Source organism: Microtus oregoni, unplaced genomic scaffold (genome assembly GCF_018167655.1).
Source record: "Microtus oregoni isolate MIOR12 unplaced genomic scaffold, Mior012 000005F_ref0000423, whole genome shotgun sequence".
Lineage (NCBI taxonomy): Eukaryota > Metazoa > Chordata > Mammalia > Rodentia > Cricetidae > Microtus > Microtus oregoni.
In genome coordinates this window covers 58,871,118-58,896,391 of record NW_024543064.1, presented here as the reverse complement: position 1 = coordinate 58,896,391, position 25,274 = coordinate 58,871,118, and the positions used below count along the sequence as shown (strand labels likewise).

Genomic DNA, 25,274 nt, shown 5'->3' with positions numbered 1-25,274 from the left:
AGCTGTGAAGGGTGGAGTAAACCATAGAAGTCTTTTCCCCAGTTTCTTGGAAAACAATGTTAGTAAGTTTGTGCAGATATAATTTTTTATTAGCCCACACTACATTTGATTAAATTACTCTTAAGTAGCTCCACTCTTTGATTGCATATCTCCTACATACATTACTGTAGTATATTAGTGGGTTCGGTGTGGTTATTTCCACACATAACACGTGACATGCAATGATCAAATCTCACCTCCCTTCTGGCATTCTTCAAGCCCCTCATAATCACAATTCAAGTATCATGTCAATTTTTAAATTTTCACATGTAAGAGAGAACATTCTGGTTTGCTAACATGCCCTCTATTTCCATCCAGTGTCCTAGAATAACAGGAATTATTCTTGCTTGCTAAGTGTCCCACTGTGTGATCAAGCACGATATTTTCTCTATCCATCCATGTGGGCATACTCGTGGGCTGGTTCCTTATCTTTCTGTTGTAAATAGTGCCACAAATATCACGGGTATGCCTTCTCTCGCGGGCTGCTGGCTTTACTTCCTCTGTCCTCTGAGGGGCAGCTGGGTCGTACTGTAGCTCTATTTTTAGATTTTTTGCAGAACTTCCACACTGCTGCAGTTGTAGCCACACTAATTTGCATTCCCCACAACCGTAGTAGTTTCTTTTTCTCCACATCCTCACTAGCATTTGTTTTTGTTGTTGTTTGATTGGTAACCGCCAGTCTGCCTGGGCTGAAATGATAGCTCACCGATTGTGTTTCCCTGATGGTTAGTAAAAGGAAACATATTTTTCATAGTAATTGACTGTTTAAACATATCCTTTATAAGTCTACTCAAATCACAAACACATTTCCTATTTGTATTACTTATTTCGTATTAAAATTTTTAAGGTCTCTGTATCTCCTGAGTAGCTGGCGACAGTTCTCTTCCTCTCTGTATGTTGTCCCTTTGCTCTTTTATTTGGTCTGCTGTGTAGAAGCTTTCTAATTTAATTCATTTCATTAATCTCATTAATTCTTCCTCATGTTTCCTGAGCTCTTGACATCTTATTCAACAAATTATCATGTGTACCATATTTTTGAAGTCTTCCACTGGTACTTTCAGAGTTTCGGGTTTTACATTAAAGTATTTGATAGTTTTGAATTCTTTCTGTGTAAGGTGAGGGTCAGGTCATGTGTCAGTCTTTTGCATGTGTATCTCTTGTTCTCCCAGCACCATGTGTTTCTCTCCTGTGTATTGTTATTGTTGGCATGTTTATTTCCTTTTTTATTGGTCTTTTATGCCAATGCTATACTGCTTGTTACTGAGCCTTGTGTCTTGGAATTGGGTGTTGAGATACCTTCAGCTTTGTTCTTTCTGCTTTAGGGTGTGGGGCTTACATACTAATTTTATGGGTTTTGTTATTGTTATGTGAAGTATGCTATTTATTGTTTTATTCTTTTTAAAATTATTTTCTTAAAAGCTTATGTGTGAGTATGTGTTTATGGTACTGCACATGTGGTATGCTGGTATGTATGCCATGTGTGCAAATGTAGTGGCCAGAGGAAGACATAGCTTTTGGCTGTGCCACTCCCTGCCTTATTCCATTGAGACAGGGTCTCAGTGAACCTGGAGCTGGGCTAGCAGCCAACAAGCCCCAGCAATTCTCTTGTTTCTACCTCCAACAGCCCCAGAGCTGTAGGTCCATGGCCATGTCTAGCTTTTTGGTGGATGCTGGGGATTCAAATTCAGGTCCCCATGCTTGTATAGCACAGCTCTTATGCACTGAGTGATGATCTCGGTCCTCAAAATGTCAACAGAGTTTTGATGGCGATTGCATTGAATCCCTAGATCACTTTGAGTGATACGGACGTTTAGTGATTGCTACCAATCCATGAAAACTGGCGACCTTTCCACCGTTTAGTGCCTTCAGGCTCTCTCACCAGTGCTTTGTGTCTTTGTTGGAAAGGAATAGTACTTCCTTAGTTTGTTCAGTGCTGTATTTTGTGGTTATTGTGATTTAGATTTCGTTTTTAAATTCTTCCTTATCAAATTTGTTATGTGTGGAAGGGCTTTTCAAAAGACAGAAATTAGACAAGAGTCATTCTGAATGAACTTTTAGTCAGAGGAGGCTGTGGAGTGCGAATGTCCCTAGGTGCTGCCCAGGAGAAGGGCTGCTTCTGCTGGTTTTGTCCTACTGCTCAGTCTGTTTCTCTCTCCTGATAGTTCTGGTGAAGTCTTTAGCTGTCCCCCAACACACCCTGTGGTTTTTCGTTTGTTTTGCTTTGTTTTTAAGACAAGGTCTCACTCTCTTGCTCAGACTGGCTTCAGAGGGACAATCCTCTGTGCCATCCTCTGGAGTGCTGAGATTTCAGGTGTGAGCCACCATAGCTGGTGTTAACATTTTTCTGTGCATCTGCCACAGCATGGATAATTTGACTCCAGTCCTTCCTGTGTATCTGCCTTTCTTTCTCTTGTCTAATTGCTTTGACTAAAATGAATAGGACTCCGAATAACAGCAAGGAAACTGAACATCTTGTCTTGTTCCTGATAATAGAGGAAACACTTTGTTTTTCAACATTCAGTATGATATTAGTTCTGGGCTTGTCATACATAACTTGTTCTTGTATTCTCATCATGAATGGGTGGTAAACTTTATCAAATGATTTTTTACATCTGCTCACATAACTTTTATATCATATGGTAGTTTATTGTTTTGTAGAGAATGAACCATTTTTGAATCTGGGAATGAAGCCTAGTTACAGTGTGTGATCTTCTGATCTACTGATATATTGTTAAGAGTTCACCATCTGTTGGCTGGGCTGTTGATCTATAGTTCCTTCTCATTTCCTACTGCATTTTGGTAATGCCGGCCCAAATGATTGCCTCTTAATTTGAAAAGAATGGGCACTGGTTGCTCTTGGTTAAATCTTGGTAAAATTCATCCATGAAGCCATCTTATACTGACTTTTCTGCATTGGGAGATTTATTACTTGTTTATTACTCATTACTAGCCTGTTCAGGCTTTTCTATACCCTGTTAAATTTCTATATCCTGTTGGCTGAATTTCAGGTGATCTTTTGTATCTAGAAATGTTTCCATTTTCCAATTTGTTAATAGGTAGTTTTTAAAAATAATCCCAACTGATCTTCTGCATTTCCTTTAACACGTCTATCTTTATTTCTTTGGATCTTCTATTTTGGGGGGGCGGGGGGAGGTTATTCTAACTGAAAGGTTTATCTGCTTTTTTCTGTTCTTTCAAGGAAATAACAAGCTTTATTTCATTGATTCTTGGTACTTCCTATTTTCTGTTTACCTATGGTCTGATTTTTATTTCTCTCCATATAGTCATTAGGGATTTGGTTTATGATTGTTTTTCTTAGCCCTTGAGATGCATGTGTAACTTATTTATCTGAAATACTTATGTTTTTATTCATTTTTCTTGGTACTGTTTTTGATGTATCCCACAGGTTTAGGACCCTGTATTTCCATTGGTTTCAAGAAATTTTTCCCTTGGACTTTCTCAGTGGCCTTCTGTTTGTCTGTGGGAGCAAGTGAAAGCAGGGTGCAGCCAGCACCTAAGTTTCTTTGTGGTCGTCTTTGGGCCATGTGCCCTGTAGACCAGAGCGCCAGCTGAAGCCTTAGCATTGCTCAAGGCCACTACAGTTACCCCTGTGGTCAGAAAAGTAATAGAACCACAGAAGTCTTGCCTTAGCCTGTAAGTGGGAGGCACCTATGCTTGTATGTGTGTGGAGCTATGATTCTGTTCTCTACTAACCATACTCTGGTTTTAGAGGGTAAGGTATTTAATCCCCTTTATTCAACACAAGTTTTCTGGGACTCTGTTCCTTCACCCTTACCCAGAAGGGTATTCCTTCCCACCTAGTAGTGTAGATAGCATGGCAAATACTCAAATATTGTGTATCTATTGCTGTGCCATGTCTTTTAGTATTACAATGTTCTGGTTTCTTTGAGTGTTTTCTTGTACTCTCCTCAAAATGTAGCTCCAAACCTATTGCTGGTGTTCTCTTTGTGACACAAAACACTGATGCCTTCACTCAGCCATTTTTAAATCCCACACAAGTATAACTCTGTGTGTGTGTGTGTGTGTGTGTGAGAGAGAGAGAGAGAGAGAGAGAGAGAGAGAGAGAGAGAGAGAGATTCAGTGTTTTATTTTTATTTTTGAGACAATTTCTATCAGGCCCTAGCTATCCTGGAACTTACTATATAGACCAGGCTAACAGTGATCTCCCTGCCTCTGCCTCTCAAGTGCTGGAATTAAAGGCGTGTGTCACTAAAGCCTGGCTCAAGTGTAACTTTTGTGTGTATAAGTGTTCCATCTGCATGTATATATGTGCACCACACACATGCCTGCTGCCGGAAGAGAAGGTGTGGATCTCCTGAAACTGAAATCATGATAGCTCTGAGCAGTTCTATGGGGACTGGAAACTGAGCCCAGGTCCTCTGTAAGAGCAGCAAGTGCGCTCTTAAGCACGGTGCCATCAATCCGCTCCCTCCCCACAACTTAAGTTTTTGTTCTTTGTTTTCCTTGAGCCTTTATCACCGACTTCCTGTTTGCCTGCTAGGGAGTGCTAGCATGTAAAGCCAAACAGAAAGCAAAAAGGGTATAAATGAAAAAAGTAAAAAATAGGTATTCCCTCTGTTTGACATGTTGTTTTATAGGCATATCTTTGTGGTAAAAAGCATGTCTGTGCTTCATGCATCTTGCAGGCATATGTTTTACGAGTAGTGTTGTTCTTGCTAGACAGTGAAATTGTGTAGTACTTGATTTCATGCTGCCCCACAAAGAGCTGCAAGGGCCTTAACCAGACTATCTAGTTCATTGTGTTGGGCTTCCTTTTTAGTCCCCTCACACTTACCTATCAGCTTAAGTCAGTGGCAGTATAAACCACAAGAAGAATGCAAAACCAAAATATCTGCTTACCTATGAAGAGCAGCATGAGATACAGCTTCAGCACGTAAGGCAAACAGGTGGATATGTCGAACGGCAGCACAGTGGAGTTGGTGCCAAACGACTCAAAATAAGGCAGTGACTGGTAGATGGTAAATGCTGTATAAAGAGAACAAAGATGGTGACGATTCACTTACGAGTTACAGATGTGTGTGCATGTGCAGCTTGAGTGAAGGAGCTTTGGCGTCAGCAATGTGATGGCTGCTGGATCCTTTAGTTAAAGCTGCAACTTGATGTATGGACTTGCTTTTGCTGCTTAAATTGTTCTAACATTCTGACTTAGTAAACTATTGCCCATTGTACACCTGCTGTTGAAACCACACATTTCTTGCTTACACAGAAAGACTGTGTAACACTTCTTAAAATGATTACTCCAAAGTACAGTTCTCGCCTCGCTCACAAATAGGGAGACAGTCAGGTATGGGAAGCGCTACGTAATTTTCCCCTTGGCGTGAGATGAAACATGTTTATCAGCGGAGACTCTGAGAAACAGACCCCCATCATGCCACGACTGGCCTGAGAACGGCTTCTTTCTCGTCAGCTTTCTCGTCAGCCCTAGAAGTACTTAGCACGAACCTGGAGCAACTCTGAGAAATGTCGACGTAAATTAGTCTGTGGGAAGAGGCGAGTGTAGTGTTGCAAATAGAGGATCCATCAAAGTATATCATATGTTCACTTTTTTAAATATTTATTTATTATATATGCAATATTCTGTGTACATGTATGCCTACAGGCCAGAAGAGGGCATCAAACCTTATTACAGATGGTTGTGAGCCACCATGTGGTTGCTGGGAATTGAATTCAAGACCTCTGGATGAGCAGTCAGTGAGTGCTCTTAACCACTGAGCCATTTCTCCAGCCCATGTGTACGTTTTAAAAATAACATTTCATCCAGTAAAATGACATGCTATAGTTATCTAAGCTGCTGCCATCTGGAAGTGAAGTAAATGTACTTAGATTTTTTTATTTTATGTGTATTACTGTCTTGCCTGCATGTTCGTAAGTACACTACATGCATGCAGTACCCATGGAAGCCAGAAGAGGGTGGTGGATCCTCTGGGACTGAAAGTACAAACAATTGTTAACTGCCACGTGGGTGCTGAGAACTGAACCCGGGACTTCTAGAAGAGCAGCCTCTGTTCTTAGCTGCCAGGCCATCTCTCCAGCCTTGTGGTGCATTCTTTTTACAGTTCCCTATTAGTCTGAAGTTGCTTCAAAATAAAAAGTAGTTGCAATGTGATAAATTCAGTCAGTAGCTGAAGCAGCTAGATAGGGATGAGTGGCATTGGTGCAGTACTTCCAAAGGACACCACACAAGTTAAGTTTAACAAGGGTGGTCTCCAAGTCTCCAGCATTTTGACATAGAAGTGATTACTTGGATATTTATATGAGCTTTGTTAATTTGTTGCATTTTCCAGACATGGAAAATACAGCTTTAAAATTAAGAGTTATTAACTTTATTAAAAGCTAAGTAGATTTCCTTCCCTGTCTGGTTTTATACTCTGGAACAGTTGACACAGGCAAAGGATAGATCGCAGGCCCCTTCTTCACTGTCTGGGCTTAGTAAAGGTCACAGGCCCCTTCTGCACTGTCTGGGGTTAGTCCTCACCAACACTGGGTTGTCTGTTTGCCTGGGTTTTCTTCTGCTGATGCTTTGGGGAGAGTAAGACTGTAGGCTAGTAAAAGAAAAAGAACTTCCCTCAAAAGGAAAAGGCTTAGAATTCTGAACACCAAGAATAGAAATGTTTCTTGTATACTTATTCTTCCTCATTTTTAGAAAAAGAGTCCATTATATAATCTTTCGAAAACACTTATTTTGCAAGTATAGTTTTAATTAAGAAGTCATAATGTATATATTTATGGATAATGGTGCGATGTTTTGATATATACATGCAGTGATGAATGATGAAAGCTAGTATTCAACATCTCATATTGTTGTAGTGAGATAACTGAATCTACTCTGTTTAAATAAATGTACTCTATTATTAACTTACATTGCCGTACATCTTACAATTGTGTTTCTCCTGATGTCAACCTCTTATCCTTTCCAGCATCCAATCCTTTTATGTTCTTTCTAGTATTTCCATATGACAAGGCAAATCAGTGCACTTAGCAAATCTTCCATGAATGAGGGATTTCATTCGTAAAGAATGGATGGCTGAGTTTGTTGTTGTTGTTGCTTTTAATGCTTTGTAAAATATTATTCTCTAGATTCTCTGAATATAGTATATTCCAAATTTTAACAATTAATTTTAAAAACAAAAGAAAAATTAAAATTCTGATTTATTGTCTCTAGTCATAAGTAAATAGAAAAACGTGTGTGGTTTTCTTCTCTATACCAGTCCTCATTTACTTGTGGCTATTATTGACAACAGCATTCTCTTTATAATGTCTTTCTTTGCCTGGAGTTACTTTAACATGCTTTTTGCATTATTTAAAATCTTTAATCTTGACTTTCAGAAGAAACTCCCTGCAGCCTGTCAGATCCACTACCGGGGGAGTGTTTGTTCTTTGCTTAGCCTCAAGTTCTTTGAAAACTGCTCACTTTGGTTATTTAATTTTGCTTTATTAAAAGAGTCAGTAGTTGATCTCCTGTTTGTTGGGCATGTATGCTGATGTGTGTTTGAGAACGGAAAGAAGCGGCATACCAGACTGACTCCTGTGTGTACACATGGAACCTGTTCAATGAGGGGAATGGACATGTAACCAAGAATCATACAGAGTCTAGTTGCAGCTGAGATGTTCCCTGTAAAATAATAATCCGTGGTGCTGTACTGGGAAACCACCTTAGCTGAAAAGTTGGCGGCATCCCTCTGAAAGTGGAGACTCGTGCGAGGGTGGCCAAATGGTCACTGGCAGAAGTAGGACGTTTAGGAGGTGGTGAGAAGCACTCTAACCAGAGATGACTGAATTTCTAAATATTAAAAAATTAAACTCTATCTTCTTTACATATTAAACCCAGTTTGGAGTTTGGGAGGTGAAATGAGTTGCCCAGACTCATACTTACTGAAGGTAAGGACCTGGACATGGATGCTTGTTTCTAGCCTAGTATGGCCACCTCTACCTTGAACTTTAGTAAGTTCTCTCTCTCTCTCCCTCTCTCTCTCACCATCCCTTTCTCCCTCTCCCCTCCCCTTCTCTCCTTCTCCCCTTCTCTCCTCTCCCTCTCAATCTTTGAGGCAGGGTCTGCCTGTTTATCCTTGACCGTCCTGGATCTGTGTAGACCAGGCTGACCTTGGTGTTTCTGCCCTCAGGGTTACAGGTGCACACCACCACACCCCACTGAGCTGTGCTTCTTAATGGTTTCTTTGCAGCAAGGAAATAGACTGGGGAAGATATCAGTACGCCAAGAACTATCAAAAATAAATAGCTGTTTCTTCATCAAAAAAAATTAGTGAGCAGTTTGAAATCAATGGCTTATATGAGTCAGAACTGTAACCCAGGACTCTTACCTTCGGCAAGAACACACAGAGGGTAAATTGGCATCCACAGCGTTTGACTGAGCCATGTCAAGAGAGCGTAAGATGTTCCGATGACTGACAGCATGCTGTACGTGTACCTGGAAGGAAATGGGTATCATTTGTATTCATACGTATCATTTGCTGCTGCTGTCTGAGATAAAGAGAAGAAAATGCCTTCCTACAAATTAAACACCGGAATAAAATTGGAAGTGTGGGAATTACATGCTTTATTTCCTATAATTAAGCAAGGACAAGGGTGAAAGTGGTGTATCGTGAGGTGGGGAGCCTGTCTCCCTGGCTTATCTCATTGGGTGGATCATAGATAATTATACAGCTGAACAGAACAAGAATGTAGCTCTTACCTCCTCCCAAGAAATTACAATTATAACCTTCCATGATTAATGACTTCAATTTTATTTAAAAGCCAAGCTCGTTTTGTACAGCAACAGCTAGGATTCTTGAAAAGACAGAGCTATTTGCACATATTGTAAAGGATGAATTTATTAAAACACAACTCCTGAGTTGACACCTACCATTCTCTGCGTCTCTGGCTTTGCCCCATTACACAGTCAGAACTGGCCTTGGGAGCAGGTTTGGGGTGTACTAGGCTATGTTTAAACCTGCTAGTGCAAAGTATTTGATGTACTTTTATTTATCTGAATAAGCCAATGGTGTCTTCACTTCAGCAAACCTCAGAATTACCCAGATGGTCTATTGACTCACAAATTACTTTTCCTTTCTTTCCTCTAAATTTAGTTCAGGATCCCAGCCCATGAGATGATACAACTCCCATTCAGGGCAGCTCTCCCTCAGCTGAACTCTGGAATCTCATAGAAACACACCCGAAGGTGTGAGCATCTAGTCAAGTTCTCAGTATAAACCACACAGTAATTAGTGATCCACTTCAAGTCATCTATTTATTTTCTTTTGTTGCTTGTGGTTTTGGTGTCCTGTCTAGGGGTACATTGCCAAATGCAACTTGATCTTTTGCATGCAGTGTCCAGTTGTCCTGTTACTGTTTAAGATGACGCTTTCCCCCATTGAATCTCTTGGGACCTTTGTCAAGACTTAACTAAAACTAGAAAACATTATTTCTGAACTGTTGATTCTAGTCTCTGATTGGTCCATATAGTAGTACCACACTCGTGATTATTGTTGTTCTGTAGTTCTGAATTGAGAAGAATGAGACCAATTGTGTTCTTATAAAGGTCTTGACCCATCTCAGTTCAGGTTTCTATGCGAATTTTAAGATCAACCTCTCAATTTCTGCAGCAAAACCAGCTGAGACTCTTAACAGGGCTCTCAGTGACTCTGCAGATTTGATTTGGAGTATTTTCATCTTAACAATATTGTCTCCGATATGAAATGCCCTTCCATTCATCAAGATTTTTATTGTACAAGGTCTGCTTATTTTTGTTAATGTATTCCTACATACCCCATTCTCTTGGAAGTTATCATAAACAGGATTACTTCTGTTATTTTCATTTACAGATAGTTCATTGAAAATATATAGAAATACATTGATTTGTATTGATCTTGTGTTATACAACTCTGATGAACTTGTTGGTCACTCACAGTTTTCTACGACCTGGATCCATTTTTCCCCTAGTTGCTGTGGCTAGAAATTCCAATACAGTGTTGAACAGTATGGATGTCCCTATTGCATTCTTAGGAGGAATACATCCATCTCATCATTAGCTCTCATGTTAGTTGTGGTCTTTTCACAGGTGCCTTTAATGGGCTGAGTAAGATCCCTGTTTGTTATTTTCTATAAACAAATTATTTCACATAGATTGAGATGATATTTTCACTCCCATTTTGCAGAAAGAAAAACACCATCAAAAGAAGAGCCCAGGGGGTTTTACTGCTGGCTATAAGGAAAACAAAAATGTGTGCGTGGGTGCTCATGGAAGTATTTCTTATTTCCAGAATGTGGGAATAATACAAATATGCATCAACTGTGTGGACAACCCAGAAGTGTTGTGGTGATTCAATGGAATATTATTTAGCCACAAAATGCCACGAAATACTATTACATGCTGCAACACCATATAAACCTTGAGAACATTATTCCAAGTAAAATGAAGATAGTAACAAGAGACTTTATATTCAGTGACTGCATTTATATGAAACATAAAATAGGGAAACCTACAGAGATAGTATGAGAATAGTTGCCAGAACCTGGGGAAGCAGGGAAGCGGGAGAGAGGTGCACATATGGGCATGGTGTTCCGAGTGGCTAATAAAGTTCTTTGCCTGAATAACAATGATGGTTGTGCATCTTTTTGAATATACAGAAACTCACAATTTTATGTTTTAAAAAGTTAAATTTGTGGTAGCTAAGTTATATCCCAATAAAATTGTTTACAAAAAGTTAAGTGATTTTCCCCAAGATTGTGTAGCAAATAAGTAGCAGAGGATGGTTTCATCCTGCTGTGTCCTCTGAGTCCCCAAATCATCCCATGCAAGTCTGTTACCACTTTCAGCACAAAAGTCATTGTGTTCTGCTTGAGTCTGCCTGAAATTGGATACTGAGTTAGACAGAATCGTATTCCGTTATATTGGAAAGCTGTGGTCCCTCGGGAAGAGTCAATGCCTTGTATAAATAGGCAGTCACAGGCTACAAAAGTCCTAGTTTAAAATTCTATTTTTAGAACATTAAATAGCTTTCTAAGTCAATGTACAATCTTTCCTAGGACTCAACCCATTGTTGAGGCTTTATTTTTAACTCAGCCAAGTTATTGACAGTAGAATAAAAACAGATTTATACAGTTTCAGCCAAAAAGCCAGGACTCTTTGGGACCTGTTGCCATCCAGATCTTTGGAGCAACAGCAGCTCAGGAGATGGCACAGAATGACTAAGCCATTGGATCCCACCGGAGTCGTGTACAGAAATGGATATGGGGTACATTTTCCCCAGAGAAATGAGGTCCTATTTTAAAATATTCCTTAAGTCACAAAAAACAATTATTGTAGCTGACTTCTCTTTGCTGTGATAAAATATTGACCCAAACTAATGTGGGAGAAGAAAGACTCCAAGGTCATAATCCATCAGTGAAGGAATTCAGGGCTGGACCTGAAGCAGTGACCAGGAACACTACCTGCTTTCTTGCTTCCAGGCCCACGGCAGAACCGTCCTTCCTCCATAAATTAACGATCGAGAAATGCCTCCACATGCCAATCCGGTGGAGGCAGTTCCTCAGCTGAGGTGTCCCCTCTTCCCAGGTGTCAGGTTGACAACTGAAGCTAACTGACACCAAATCTGGCTTCTGGCAAGTAATGCAAGTCCTGTTTTGCTTATTAAAATAATGCGTGCTGGAGCAATGATAAAGTGTCTTCCATTAGCACATAGCTGTGAGTTCATTCCAGGTCAGTGTCCTGGCAAAGCCTCATGCTGGGAACCTGGGGGTTCGGATTTGTACTTGGAATACCAAAATTGGTATTTGTTTTCTTTGATATGTCCATTATGGGAAGCTTTACCTATATGTTTCTATTTCAATATAAACAATATGCAAAGAGGTTTTGTTTTTTCTGTCTCATTCATAGTAACCAACGTGAGAGCCATTACTCATTTCAGTAAAGCAATTTTTCCTTGTTTTAACAGATTGATGATTGACACAGGCTCTGTCCTGGCTGGCCTCAAGTCCTGGCTGGCCTTGAACTAGCTGTGTAGGCTAGGGTAGCCTTGAACTCACAGAGATCCACCTGTCTTTACCTCTGAGGTAAGGATGTGCACCATGCCCACTATGCCCAGCAACTTTGTTTACTTACCTTACCATGTCCAGGAGATTCCAGAAGATGAATAAAACACACACCACATATTTCTCTTGGATTTCCTCTTGGCTGGTGATCACCCCAAAAAGGATGACCACTCTCTCTGTGAGCTAATTAAAAAAAAAAAAATTGAGAAATAGTATCATCTGTTAGGCTATTTAACTTTTCAATTTTAAAATCCAGGGCTTTGTTTAAAAGAAATGCCTTAATTGGAAATACATTTTCTAAACTATTAACAATAGGTGTCTCTGAAAGAGCTGGGTTACGGATGAATTTAATTTCCTGTTTTTTTTTTTTGGTGTTTTTCTGTACTTTTCTAATTATTTATAATGAAAATAAGATAACAGTTTACCTAAGTCAAGATATTTCCTCTCTTCTTGACCTACACACATGTTTAGCCCACTTTGGCAAGCTCCTACCTGAGTGTCCTCTACCCATTAGGCAATGCAGTGAAAACGAAACCTCCTCCAGAGCTGGTGGTGGGGAGGGTAATTACAGGGCAGGATGCTGAGGCAGGACGCACAGCTAAGGAAGGAGATACTTGCTGATGGAGAAAGGGATGTGAGAGGTTCCTGAGGACCAGCAGCATCTCAGCTGTCTCCTGCTGCATGGACTGGAGTTGTCAGGCAGAGTGAATATAGGAAGGCGTCTAGACAAGAGCAGCCTGATCAGAAGCAGCAGTGTGACTATGTGAGATGCCCCAGGGGAGGAGCAAGAATCACGGAGAGAATCATGGGTGGCATGGAGAAGGAAAAATAGGGAAAGAAATTGAAAATGTGTTTGGAGCTGGGTTGTAAAGGGTTTTGAATGACAGGTCAGGAAATTTCCATTTTAATCAATAGAGAAGCCACTGTAACTTTTTTTTCTTTTTGCGGGGTGGTAATGTAATGCTAACCTTCATAAGCCAGTGGAAAATGGAAAGAATTTAACACATTCTTGGAATATATGTTATATATGCCAAGTTACAAGCATCTAAAGATCACCAAGACTTCACATATTTTTGGCCTAGCTCCAATTACCAGCTTAAATCAAACATCATCCTCATTCCCTCCAAAGTATAAAGTCCCCTGTTATAGTAACATAGCCTTAGAGTCTACATTTTTGTGTTTTATAGGGCATTTTTCTTTGCCTTCAGTGGTCAAAAGATTGAGATTGATGTGGCATATTGGTGGCCAAGGGAAATAAAATAGAAAGGGGTCATTTGTCATTTTTCATAGCCAACTTTATTTTTTTAAAGCTGATTAAGGAGAAAAACTCTGGAATAATCCACAACAGAATCATAAGATGTTGCTGTAAAAAAAAGAAAAAAAATCCGAGATTTGCCAATAGCAAGTCCACATGATCGGAAACCCACATGTATGAGCTATGTCAGCGTGTTTCTGACTGCAGAGGTGAGTCAAGAGGGCCCTTGCATGGCTAAGGGGAATTAGACATGATTCAAACTTAGTCAATCTATGGGAGTTATCCACAGGGCTCTTTTCCCTTGGTCAGTCTTTAAGATATAATGATCTGGTTGCTTGATTTATCTTGTGTCTATACGAAGTCTTCTAAGCTGCAGTTTAAATAACTGGATAGCCCGACCTGACTGCAGGACTCCTGGCAGCTTGTGAATGAAAGACTTGAGCATCTCACAGATACTTAGACACCATCTCATCTTGCATTTGATTAATGCCTAAAACCCAGAGAACCTATGTTTTTGCTAAAAATCTCAAGAAGTATGCACACAGAGATACATATAGCATAGATTCCTAATCTCATGGTTGGGTGTTTCAAAACCTAAGATCTATAGTATCCCTTTGCATAGAACATTCTAATAGTAGCCTAAACCCACTCTCACTTGAATGAAACCTGGGAACCAGAAGATGTAAATGTTCTGTCCACACCGTGGGTGAGTAGGAAGCCCAAGTCTCCTAGTCACTGGATTTGTAAGCAGCCTATGTCAGGTGCTCTTTAATGGTGAGCAAAATCTAGAGGAAAATCTCCCACTGGGGCTGAATGATGAAACCATTAAAATATCAGTGATATCAATGGAGACTCTGTGGCTCTTTAGTGACGGGGTCTCTAGTTACATGGAAATGAGCAGTGGGTGTGCCCCCAAATGCCAACCACAGCATGCATTTAGACCTAGAAAGATTCCCGCCATATGCATTGTTACATAGTATTGGCCTAACTCATTATCTGATGGTTATTTAACTATACTCAATGACAGCCCAATAGAGGCGATTGGTTAGAGATATTAAGTTGATAAAAGTCAATACTTAAAACTTTCTGCCAATTTCCAAATTTACAGTTTTTTATTCAATCGCCACAGCGACTCTAAGTCACTATTACTGTTTATTTGCCTTACCCCAAAGCTAGTGTTTGGCTGGGCTGAAATCAAAATCTAAACTCTAAGTGCTGTATTCTGAAATACCAAAATCTTTTCATTTTTGTCACTTTGGGGACCACTCCAGACCTAACATCCAGTCTATGGTCTGTTTTTTAAAGGAGTTTCTGCAGCTGCGTAGATGGCTCAGCAGGTCAGAGCACTTGCAGGGAGCCTCGTGACCTGAATAAGCAGCCATGGAACCCTCATGAAGGTGTAAAGAGAAGGGACTCCTCAGCCTTGTCCCATGATCCCAACATGTGCAGCCTGTATATACATTTTTAATTAAAAAAATTACTGGTTATGTTATTAAATAATAAGGTACTTTGTTGAAATGAAGGGTTTCTGACCTGAACATGGGTGCTCAAGCAAAAAACTCAATAAACTCAGTGGTCCACACACAACAGAAGGCATGAAGGTGGGGCTGGGGAGGGGCATGAAAATGGTCAAAATTCATTAGTAAATGTATGAAACTTCAAACAATGTTTTTTAAATTTAGGAAATAGGGAAAATGAAGGGGCAAAAACAGCACACCAACTGCATGAACTCTTTCTCAACTCTTTTTAAGTTTCAATCTCAGAATTATTATTTTCCAAAATTTAACTATTTTAAATCCTATCAGAATTTTCAAAAACCACAAAACACATTTATATGCTCTACATGCTTGTATGTGAAGAGATGGGGTACACATGTGTGAACATGTGTGTAAAGGCCAGATGCCGATGTCCAGTGTCTTCTTTTCACTGAGCCCAGAGCTCATTGATTCGTTAAGACAAGCTGGACAGTAAGATCCAGAGGTCCTCCTTCCTTCTACTGCCCAGCACTGGGATTAGAGGTGGATGCCACCGCACCTGCCTCCCTGAAAATGTTAACTAGCTGTGGGATGGGAGGGTGATGTGTGTGGTGTGAATGCCATGGTCCACGTGCGGTGGTCCAAGGACAACTTTGGGGAGTTGGTTCTCTCTCTCCACCTTAAGTGAGTCCCAGGGGATCGAACTCAGTTTGCCAGATCTGTGGCACAAGCACTGAGCAATCTCTCTAGCTAAAGACATAAATCTTTAAAAAATACTTGTTATAAAACATTTATTTCTGTGGAACGTATGTGGAGTACTGACTCAGAACATCCAGGAGGGTCTTGTTTTAATGTCTAGTTTTTAAGGAGAAATTCTACTAAGAAGCAGAGCACTGTCTGGATGTTAGTTTTGGAGTGGCCACCAAAGTGACAGAAATGAAAAGATCAGAAGATCGTACTTAGGGTCATACTGTCCAGATTTCAGTTCCAGATCTGTAGGAAGTAGTGTTTGCAGGACATTTTCCTGCAGAGATAAATGAAAACTCAGTGGGTTTTAAAAAGCCATTCTACATTTGTAAAGTTATACCATGAAGAGAACTTGGTACCTGTCCACTGAAGAACTCCATGGAGCAAAGTGACAAGGGCTAAAGACCCTAATGTTCCCATAGAGTGAACTCTGTGTGTAGTTCACTCCCCAAAGCGTCCAGCTTTGGACACTTACCCCTCCACACATCAGTGGCTTAACCTCTAGTAATAAACAGAGAGCAGGCTCATAGCCTACAGGGAGAGAACTCTGGGAGAGTTTATGGGAAGTTCAGAGATGACCTAGTCTAGCAATGAAAGTCAGCTGCTTCCCAGCCTAGAGAAATCAGACTGGAAGTAGCTGTCTTTCACACAGGAATTAGATGCTCTCCTTCGAGATTCCTTTGTGTGTCCCCCAAGAGCTCTCCTTGCCCTCAGCATAGGTATGAGACAGAGCTGACGACATTGGTTAATACAGAAGTGTTTCCTGCACTCGACCATCATGGCTGGAACCTGTGTGGACATGATAACTTAGGGAAAATCATTTGTAGTGCTTGGATTTGTAGATTTTTTTTTTAAAATTGCATAAACGCACTTAAGGAATGTGCAGCGATGTTCATGGTGATTGACAGAGGGGACAGGATATGACATGAACCACTCGAAGTCAGCTGTCTTCTTCTGAGAGTCTCCTACAAGGCGTACCTGTCAAACGCTGTGGTACAAAGGGTTATCTGGGGTTGTTTCCCTTTTTCTAAGTTGAAGCATCCACACATTTTATCAAGAAAAGCTTCTAAGCTTTGACAAAACTGAACGCTGAACAGAGCCTTCCAAACCAGCATGGCTGTACTCCCATCTTACAACTTCCTAAAGAAGGTGATCAAAATCAACGAATGCCATTTAACTTTTTTTTTTTTTAACTAATGCAATGAAATATGCAAGTTTGTCTGGAAGGAAAGGCTGGGGAGGGAAAGCGCTTAGCTTTCCTTGACACGGTCATTTTAGCATGCTTTTTTTGTATCTTCAATTTTCCACTTGAAACCAAGACTATCAGAGTTTGTTATATTTCTGTATATAATTTAAGTGATATATAACTAGTATAAACAATAAGTCTCTAAACAGATTTTTATGTTATACTCTTGGATTTTTTTCTCATAAGTAGTTTTTACAAAACAGGTATCTGTTAAGTAACTACTGTCTTATAGTGTGTGCTTTCTCTGCTTTTTTTTTTGTTTTAGCAATTGCATATAACTTTAAAAATTATAGCTTTTTGCTTCTTGTCAGATCTGTGAGTGTAAAACATTGATAACTCAGAACGATGAACAAACTCAAATCTGCCCTCATTCCCTCAGCGCCAGCTCTCGCCAGATGTTAATGTTAGTTGTTCAACTGGCTAATCCAATCCATTGTTCATGCTAGCTAATTCGTTATCTTGACGTTTTTGGAAAATCTGTTCTCAAAAGAGCACATTCTATTGTGGCTTTGCAATGCCACGAAGGTAATATCAACAACACCACAACTCTATAGACATAGCTCTTGTTCTCTTTGGAGCAGCGGGACAGGATTCATCCAGGCAGTCATAATCTGTGTAACTAACTCTGCTTCTCTACGTCCCATTTCTTCTTTTAAAAATGGGGAAATAGGAACACCACAAACGATTACACAACCTAGGGTTCTGTTACATTATTTTTAAGCAGAGTACTTGGGGGTCGTCTCGCAATGAAAAAATTCTAATTATCTGCAGAACTTTAATGAGGAAAGACATCAAATGTAAGACTCCACCTCTGAGGCCCTTATAAAGTCCTTTTAATGTTGTTCCCATTCCTAGAACAATGTGATAAAAACAACAGAGGGCACATACAACTTCAAGTAAGAGAGGAAGCCAGACTGGGCACATCAAAAGGGCTGTGCTCATGTCTGGGTTGCTCATAGCCCGGAATGCTCATCCTTGGCCCTGGCACCCTGATCCCTGCCTCTCCTTCACCAGCACTGAAGACTTAAAGGTCATTGGGTTCCATTAGCATTGGACGTAGCAAACTCACTGATCAATAAATAAATGTGTAAGTGTTTTTGCTACTGTTTTTAAGTGACCAAATTAGGAGCTGGCTTCGTTTTCAGTGGTGGTTCTATATGCCATTTGATATTTAATTATTGGTGATTGAAAAACCACACTTGAATGTTCTGGAATTTGGGTATGTCTAAGAAATCAGATATCTCAGTTCTACAGTAATTTTGATTAGGCAAGTCTAGGTAATTTTGTCAAGCAAACAATATGTGGATGTTTTCTAGGGATATTTCAAGTTCTCACTCAGTTTTCTTTCTCCCTGACTAGGTCTAGACCCGTGCATTAGCAACAGCTGAACTAACATAACCTTTGGTTTTGAAAATTCTGGGTTACTAAGAAATTAGTAATAGCCATTTTAACCTAAAAACAAAAACAAAAAAGCCCAAAAGCCCTTTCAAGAGAGTGAAAGTGATAAGCTGACTCAGACTTTATATGAACGTGATACAGCCACTAGTGAATAATTCCATGTAACAGGACCCGGCTCTCATGAAATCTGAGTCATTGGTTCTGCTCTCCAAAGTTAGTGTCTGCTGTGCACATTTCGGCATTTTCAAAATGCAGCAGACCCACTAGGTCAGAAATACCAAATCTTGTTTCTCTGTGATTGATCCCTGCCCCTTGTTAGTTTGTAAAGTGACATGTTTAAGGAGATCCCACGTAGCACTTGGCTGGTTAATATTAACCTAACTATATCGTACATTATTACCCCCTATAACATTTGATATCTCAACACCTAGAATGCCTTTATTCTAGTGAATAGTTCGCCTCTGTTTTTGTATACTAAGTAAAATTAGATTTACGCCGTATCTTTTACAGCATGTGTGTGTGTGTCTGTGCACTTGTGTCTCCACACCATGTACTGCAGTTCGTGCATGGAGGTCAGAGGACTGTGAGTACCAGAAGCTCGGGTCCTCAAGCTTGGCAGCACCCAGCCATCTCTCTGGCCTGCTCTTGCTGTGTGCATCCACAAATATTTTCAGTATATGTAATATTGGGTTCTTGCTAGATTCATGAGGATTCTACTGTTACCTGCATCTTTTAAATGTTCATGGTATTTCAAGCAAATTAGCACAGGGACCCACGGTGAGCAAGTTTTAAGCTCTATGTTTATGGTCTAAGCACTTCACTGGGTATTTAAATATGTTAAGATTCCAGTATTTTATGAAATAGTTTGTTTTCCAGTTTCTTTTGAAGATTCCTAAAATTATGCTCAGCGAGATGACTTTTCCAAATCCTAGGGTTTAATGTATGTCCATGCAGTCACCTCGTCCTTATTTTGTCTTTCTCATGGAAAATCTCATTTTCAATTATTTTTTTAGTCTTAATTCAGCAATGATTTCCTATATAGAATGTCTACCAGTAGTAAATTTTCAATTTTCTGTCAACCTGCCTTTAAGACAAGCACTATCATGTTGGGTTTTGATCTCCTATTCTTTCCCATCAATGGCTCAGTGGCTATGGTGGTATAACCCCACAGTGGTCAGTAGAAGAGCCAGGCCTCAAACGCAAGTCTAAAGGCTTCAACTCCGAACCTGTACACTGTCTTATCTACTTCAGAAGGAGACACATGGAAAGGGGGAAATGGCCGTGGAATCTCCAGGACAGAATCCATGCAGCCACAGGCTGAGCAGCGGCACTCTCTAAACACTGACAGTAGGCCATTCTGGCTGCTGTTGTTTGGGTAAGGGCATCCTATGTATGAATCTTGCCATAAAATCACTAGGGACTAAACATCGGACAGAGTCAAGAATTAAAGAGTCTATAATAACAGCATGATTAAACTCACCTGCAGAAACCTTGGGAAGAGATGGTTTGACTCAATGCCAATATAAATGTGCAGCAGCTCCAGGAGGGATATGGACTGGCAAACCCGCATAACCAGCCCGATGGCATAAAACGTGTCGACCATTGAATCTGTGTCAGTGACAGAGATGGGCACAGTGAGTCAAAACCGCACCAGAGTGCATGCTTGCGGAGTGCCGCAAAATACAACTGAGATACACTTATTGTTTGTGCAAAGATCACTCTAAATAAACTGTTAAACTGTAGCCGTGAGGTACAGCCCCACCAAGTACTGGGGTACTTACAAGAAGTACTGTTTAGTACTTACAAGAAGTACCATGGGACTTATAGGAAGCATGTGGATATTTACAGAAAGGCATGTATAGTTCTTTTTTACTGGTCCTCTCCCAAAAAGAACTGAAACTTATGAAGTCTTCACAGCCAGAGTTGTATTTATTCCCATTATGTGAGATTCTTACTCAATTTCCACATAAATATAATCAGACAGAAGCTAACTCCCTTGGGGTGTAGATAGTTTGGCAATGAACTTGCTAAAAAAAAAAATCCAGAGAAATTTTATAGAAAAGACACTGATGAAGCTGTGATTTCAGACACCAAGTCGATCTGCGCTTCGGTCCTGACAGGTTGGACTAGTGACTTTGGGTTTGTTTTAAGCACTGAATTGTGGAGTTGGTGTTGTTAGAGGGTATAACTGAGATGTTCTTAGAGGTCCTCAGAGGGAATAATAATAATAATAATAATGACAAACTTATTGCTTTAAATCTTAAAATCCTGCCACATTTAGAAACTTCTAGTGGTGATTTTTCTAATTTTACTGTTTCCAGGTATTTACATGATTCTCACGGACCAGGTATTAGGGTTTATTTTCTTGGTGTCTCTGTAAGACAGGTGCTGTTATCACGATGCCCCTCTCAGAGGCAGTCCTTTACACACCAATAGTCCATACTCCTGACCCACTTGCCTGTGCCATTCCACAGTCCTGACAGAAGAAGGTAGTGGGGCATACAAGTTCATCGCCTAGAGCAATGGTTCTCAACCTAGGGCTCAAACACCCCGTTCACAGGGGTTGTATGATGTGGGATTCCCCTCTGCATGCTGTGAATAAATCTGTTTATTACCATTGGTTAATAAAGAAACTGCTTCCGTCAATGGCTTAGTCAGGCTGGAAATCTGAACAGAGATATAGAGAGAGCAGGCAGAGTCAAGGAGATGCCACGTAGCTGCTGAAAGAGACAGATACCAGATCCTTACCAGTAAGCCACAGCCTCATGCCCCTATATAGATTAATTGAAATTAGTTAATTCAAGATGTAAGAGCTAGCTAGAAATATGCCTGAGTCATTGGCCAAACAGTGTTGTAATTAATATATTTTCAGGTCTGGAAATGAAAGAGCAGTCTCTTTCTACGATTTTCTACGATTGCATATCAGAGATCTTGCATATCAGATATTTACACTACAGTTCATAACAGTAGTAAAATTACAGCTATGAAGTAGCAAAGAAATGTTATGGTTGGGGTCACCACAACCTGAGGACCTGTATGAAGGGGTAACAGCATTAGAAAGGCTGAGAAGCACAGGCTGAGGAAATGGAACTGGTCGCCGACTCCATTGTTCTCGGTCTTCTTTTCAAATGAACAAACCATGTATGTTTCTTTAATCATCTATGGCTGCTACAATCACAGCGTCATATCATAAAGACGCTGGTGGCTAAAGCCACTTTCCCCACGGGGACACAGGATGTGAGTGACCTGGAGTCTGCCCACACAGCCTCACCTAACCTTGAAGGCACACAACTGATTGCTTCCCACCACTTGTGTCTCAGCTTCTTTCTGTTTGAACACTCCCGGTTCTCCTAGCTGACGCTCATGTCTTCTGCTGTAGCTCTGAGATCGACAAAGGCAAGAATGTATACTTTTTCAATACAGTCGAGACACAGAATGGCTGGTGGCAGCCCCGGAGGCGGTTCTCCATTGATGAGCTCAGCATGGTTTTTTTCCAGCCATGCTCGCCTTTGTTTTTAGCTAAACCAGCAGTTGCTCAAATTGTCGAGTCACCAAACAGTTGTAAACTGTGATGACACTTACTCATGAGGGGATGGAGCACAGAGAGAATGTTGTTTTGACAGTCACTTGGTGATTCATTCTTTAACGATCTGAAATGAATAGTTTAAAGAAACATCTTGACTTTTTAGGAAACTGAAGGGAGCGTATGATTCAAGTCATCAATACCAACTCCACATAGGTAACTAGTCATCAGTGTGCTGTGTCATGTGCGTATTATGTAAGGGGTCAAACGGTCTTGGTGGGGTGCGACATTTGTCATTCAGTTACTGGTAATCTTCAGCTCCCCCAAACGTGGGGAATAAAAATCAGTGGAAGAATTTCATTGATTTCTCATTGCTTTGTATAGAATGTCAGGTTGGAATTCATGCATTCCTCAAAATGCATTGAATTTGTGAGTCTGGTGCAGAAGCCAAAAGGAACATCTCAACGATACGACTTTGCTTCCAAAGCCAGCTGCCTACTCTGGGGCAAGATAGGTCCCTTCCCCTCAGTCTCACCTACTCCTTGCTACAAAAAGGTTTCAGTTTGAAATAATGAAATATGGTTATGGAAAAGCAAACTCTAGAGAAGTGAATGATCCCAGGTGTGCTGAACAGAAGTTCAAAATGAAAATCTGTAAGACGAGATAAGAACAAGGAATAAAAGTTAAAAATCCAAACTGCTTCATAGTTTACCTTTTCCAAATGAGAAGAATCTGGCTGTCATATTTGTCAGTATCCAGGAGTGGCCGCAGAACTGGACGAGGTAATAGATGAAGAGGTACACATCCTTTCTATACCTGTAAACACAGGGACACAGAGCTGGACCAGGTATAGATGAAGAGGTACACATCCTTTCTATTCCTGTAAACACAGGGACACAGAGCTGGACCAGGTATAGATGAAGAGGTACACATCCTTCTGTACCTGTAAACACTGGGACACAGAGCTGGACCAGGTATAGATGAAGAGGTACACATCCTTCTATACCTGTAAACACAGGGACACAGAGCTGGACCAGGTATAGATGAAGAGGTACACATCCTTCTGTACCTGTAAACACAGGGACACAGAGCTGGACCAGGTATAGATGAAGAGGTACACATCCTTCTGTACCTGTAAACACGGAAATGCCATTGGACACATCTTTAAATGTATCGTTCACACAGAGCAGGCAGAAGAAAAGTTCCACATCAGAGCTCTATATCGGGGTCTTTTTTGGGGGGTTGGCTCTCCAAACCCACTAAGGTTTGATGGAACAAACTTACCTAACATGAGCATATTGATTGAGATTGCTGAAAAGCTAAGATAGTTCTTTTCCAGACTTCATTTTCATCTTTGATAAAATTCTAGCCTTGTTTCTCTAATACTTACAGACAGCTTTGAAATTTCAAAGGAACAAGGAAGGAACATGGATGCAAAGGGATTGGTTTGGGCAGCTTGCAGCCCAGTAACTAGGCTTGCCAAATGAATGATCTTGAAAATGTTGGCTTGCCATTATCAGGGGGAGTGGTCACAACTGGTGATTTAGGAACTGGACACACCTGACTTTTGAGTACCTTGTGATTAGGTTACTTTCTTCTCACCCCCGCCCCCCCCCCCCCGTTGTCCTTGACAACAGAATCCAGTCTCCTTCATCAGACACACATAAAAAGCAATTTAGTTGCTTAAGCCAAAAAAAAAAAAAAAGGAAGTCAAGCTGAGTGTAAAAATGTGTTGTGGATTGCTGGGGAGATGACTAAGAGAAGATTGACAGATTCCTGGTTTCAGGGAGTTCCAAAAGGCGGTGCTTGAAGGGCTCCCCGGTGTGCAGAAGGCTGGATGGAGTGGGCCTGTCAGTGTAAACAAGGACATCTCTTAGCTGGAGATGGGCAACCTCTGAGACAAGCTTTATAAACTGGGAAGCCGATTCTCTGGCAGTCAACAGATGACCCAAAACTGCTAAAGGGATTAGGAAGGGGAAACTCCAACCCAACCAGAATCACCTGGCTGTTGGTAAACACACACCCCAGGCCCTAATTTTTCTGGAATCCCTCCTGTGGTGGGCGCTGCTGCCACTGGACACTCTGAAAAACACCCTGCGCCAAAGTCTAGGACGCCGCAGGGACAAGGAGGAAGGGAAGGACTAGTCGGGGTGCACCAAGAGGTAGCCAGCCGTGCAGGCTGTCCTTCCATAGCCTCATCTCCCAAAAGGGGGGAAACGGCCCAGGCCTCCGTCCTGAGTTTGAGGAGAAAATACGATCTACAAGCACCAGGCAGGAAGAGCAGCAAATGTTGAACAGAATCCGGGCGTTGCCCAAGAGTTGAAGCCGGTGGGTGCGCTTTGCCCAGCGCCCTGGCCCCTCCCTCCCCGCCGCCCTGAGCCCTACCTGGGCTGCAGCCAGGTGGGCAGCACCGAGGGCCCCATGGGCCACAGTCTACACCTCCAGCGCCTCCGGGAAGCAGCAGGACCGGGCAGAGAAAGCAGGAGGGGCGGCCCAAGAGCCAGGCGCGGAAGGGCGGGGCTTCAACACACTCAGCATTTTTTTGTTGTTGTTGTTTCTTGTTTTTTTTTTTTTTTTAAAAAAAAAAAAAAAAAAAGGTCGTGAGATGGGCAGGAGATGAAAGCCAAGTTCCTGTCATGCTGCTCTAGGATAACTGGCTGGGGCACGGAAAGTACGCTGAATGAACAAACACATCCTCGCCCCAGGCTTACCAAACTCATCAAACTCATCTGTGGGTGGGGCCCACTAGGAAAGCTAAGCAGGCTCTAACTACCCTCCCCAGGGTGCGTGGATCCCACAGGCTGGTCGGACCTTCTCTTAGAAACCCTGAGTGTTAGGGAAGCACTCAGCCCAACACCTTTCCAAATGGGGGCCAGAGCCCTCCAGAAATCCATCCCTGACACCCAGAGCCCTGACTGACAGTGATGTGCTCAAAGGCACAGCTTTCATCTTGCCTTAACGCAGCTGTCCAGGGCCAACACTCCCGCACTCCTTTTCCTGGTTTTCTGGAGAAATGGCATCCCCACCTTCTGGGTTAGTGAAGGTCAGGAGCATCTTCCAGTTACTCTGTTTTTACCAGGAAGAGGGACTAAAACAGCCTCCAAAGTGCCTTTTTCCCCCCAAAAAACCAAAATAGGTGGTACAGTTACATACAGTTACTGGAGTTGGAAGGTAGAGCTCCCATCTTACCAAAAGGGAAGTTGTGGCTTTAAGAAATATTGTCACTCACCACAGGTCTCACAGCTGATAAACAGCAGGGTTAGAAGTTAAGAGTCAGCAAATTTTCTTATTGGGCCATGGTTTCCTTCCTCATAACTGTCACTATGTCTGCCTCTTGAAGTGTCCCGCTATTCCATGCCCTCAGCCAGGAGCAAGCTCCCCTGTCGCCTCAGTCACTTCTCAAACCCATTGCCAGTTGTTGCCCCGTCTGCCTGTCTCTGCGACACACAGGCAGTCTAAGAACATTTCCAATTCACACCTGCAACCCCAGCACTCCAGAAGCTGAGGCAGGAAGATGATCGC

General features: G+C 41.4%; 1 protein-coding gene across 2 annotated transcripts in view; it reads right to left on the bottom strand.

Annotated features, from left to right (window-relative positions):
* Positions 1-24,218, bottom strand: part of Hacd4 (3-hydroxyacyl-CoA dehydratase 4) — a 28,241-nt gene extending 4,023 nt beyond the window's left edge. Inside the window, exons 1-6 of one of the 2 annotated variants that reach the window (XM_041651623.1) lie at positions 24,138-24,218; positions 22,465-22,568; positions 19,710-19,837; positions 12,179-12,291; positions 8,400-8,506; positions 4,921-5,046 (exon numbers count right to left, since the gene is read on the bottom strand). In XM_041651623.1, the coding sequence (XP_041507557.1) occupies positions 4,921-5,046; positions 8,400-8,506; positions 12,179-12,291; positions 19,710-19,837; positions 22,465-22,568; positions 24,138-24,175 (616 nt within the window). In that variant the 5' untranslated portion in view covers positions 24,176-24,218. Of the gene's footprint in view, positions 1-4,920; positions 5,047-8,399; positions 8,507-12,178; positions 12,292-19,709; positions 19,838-22,464; positions 22,689-24,137 lie in introns of those variants that run through there. The other variant, XM_041651622.1, reaches the window with a different exon arrangement.
* Positions 24,219-25,274: the final 1,056 nt, after the last annotated feature.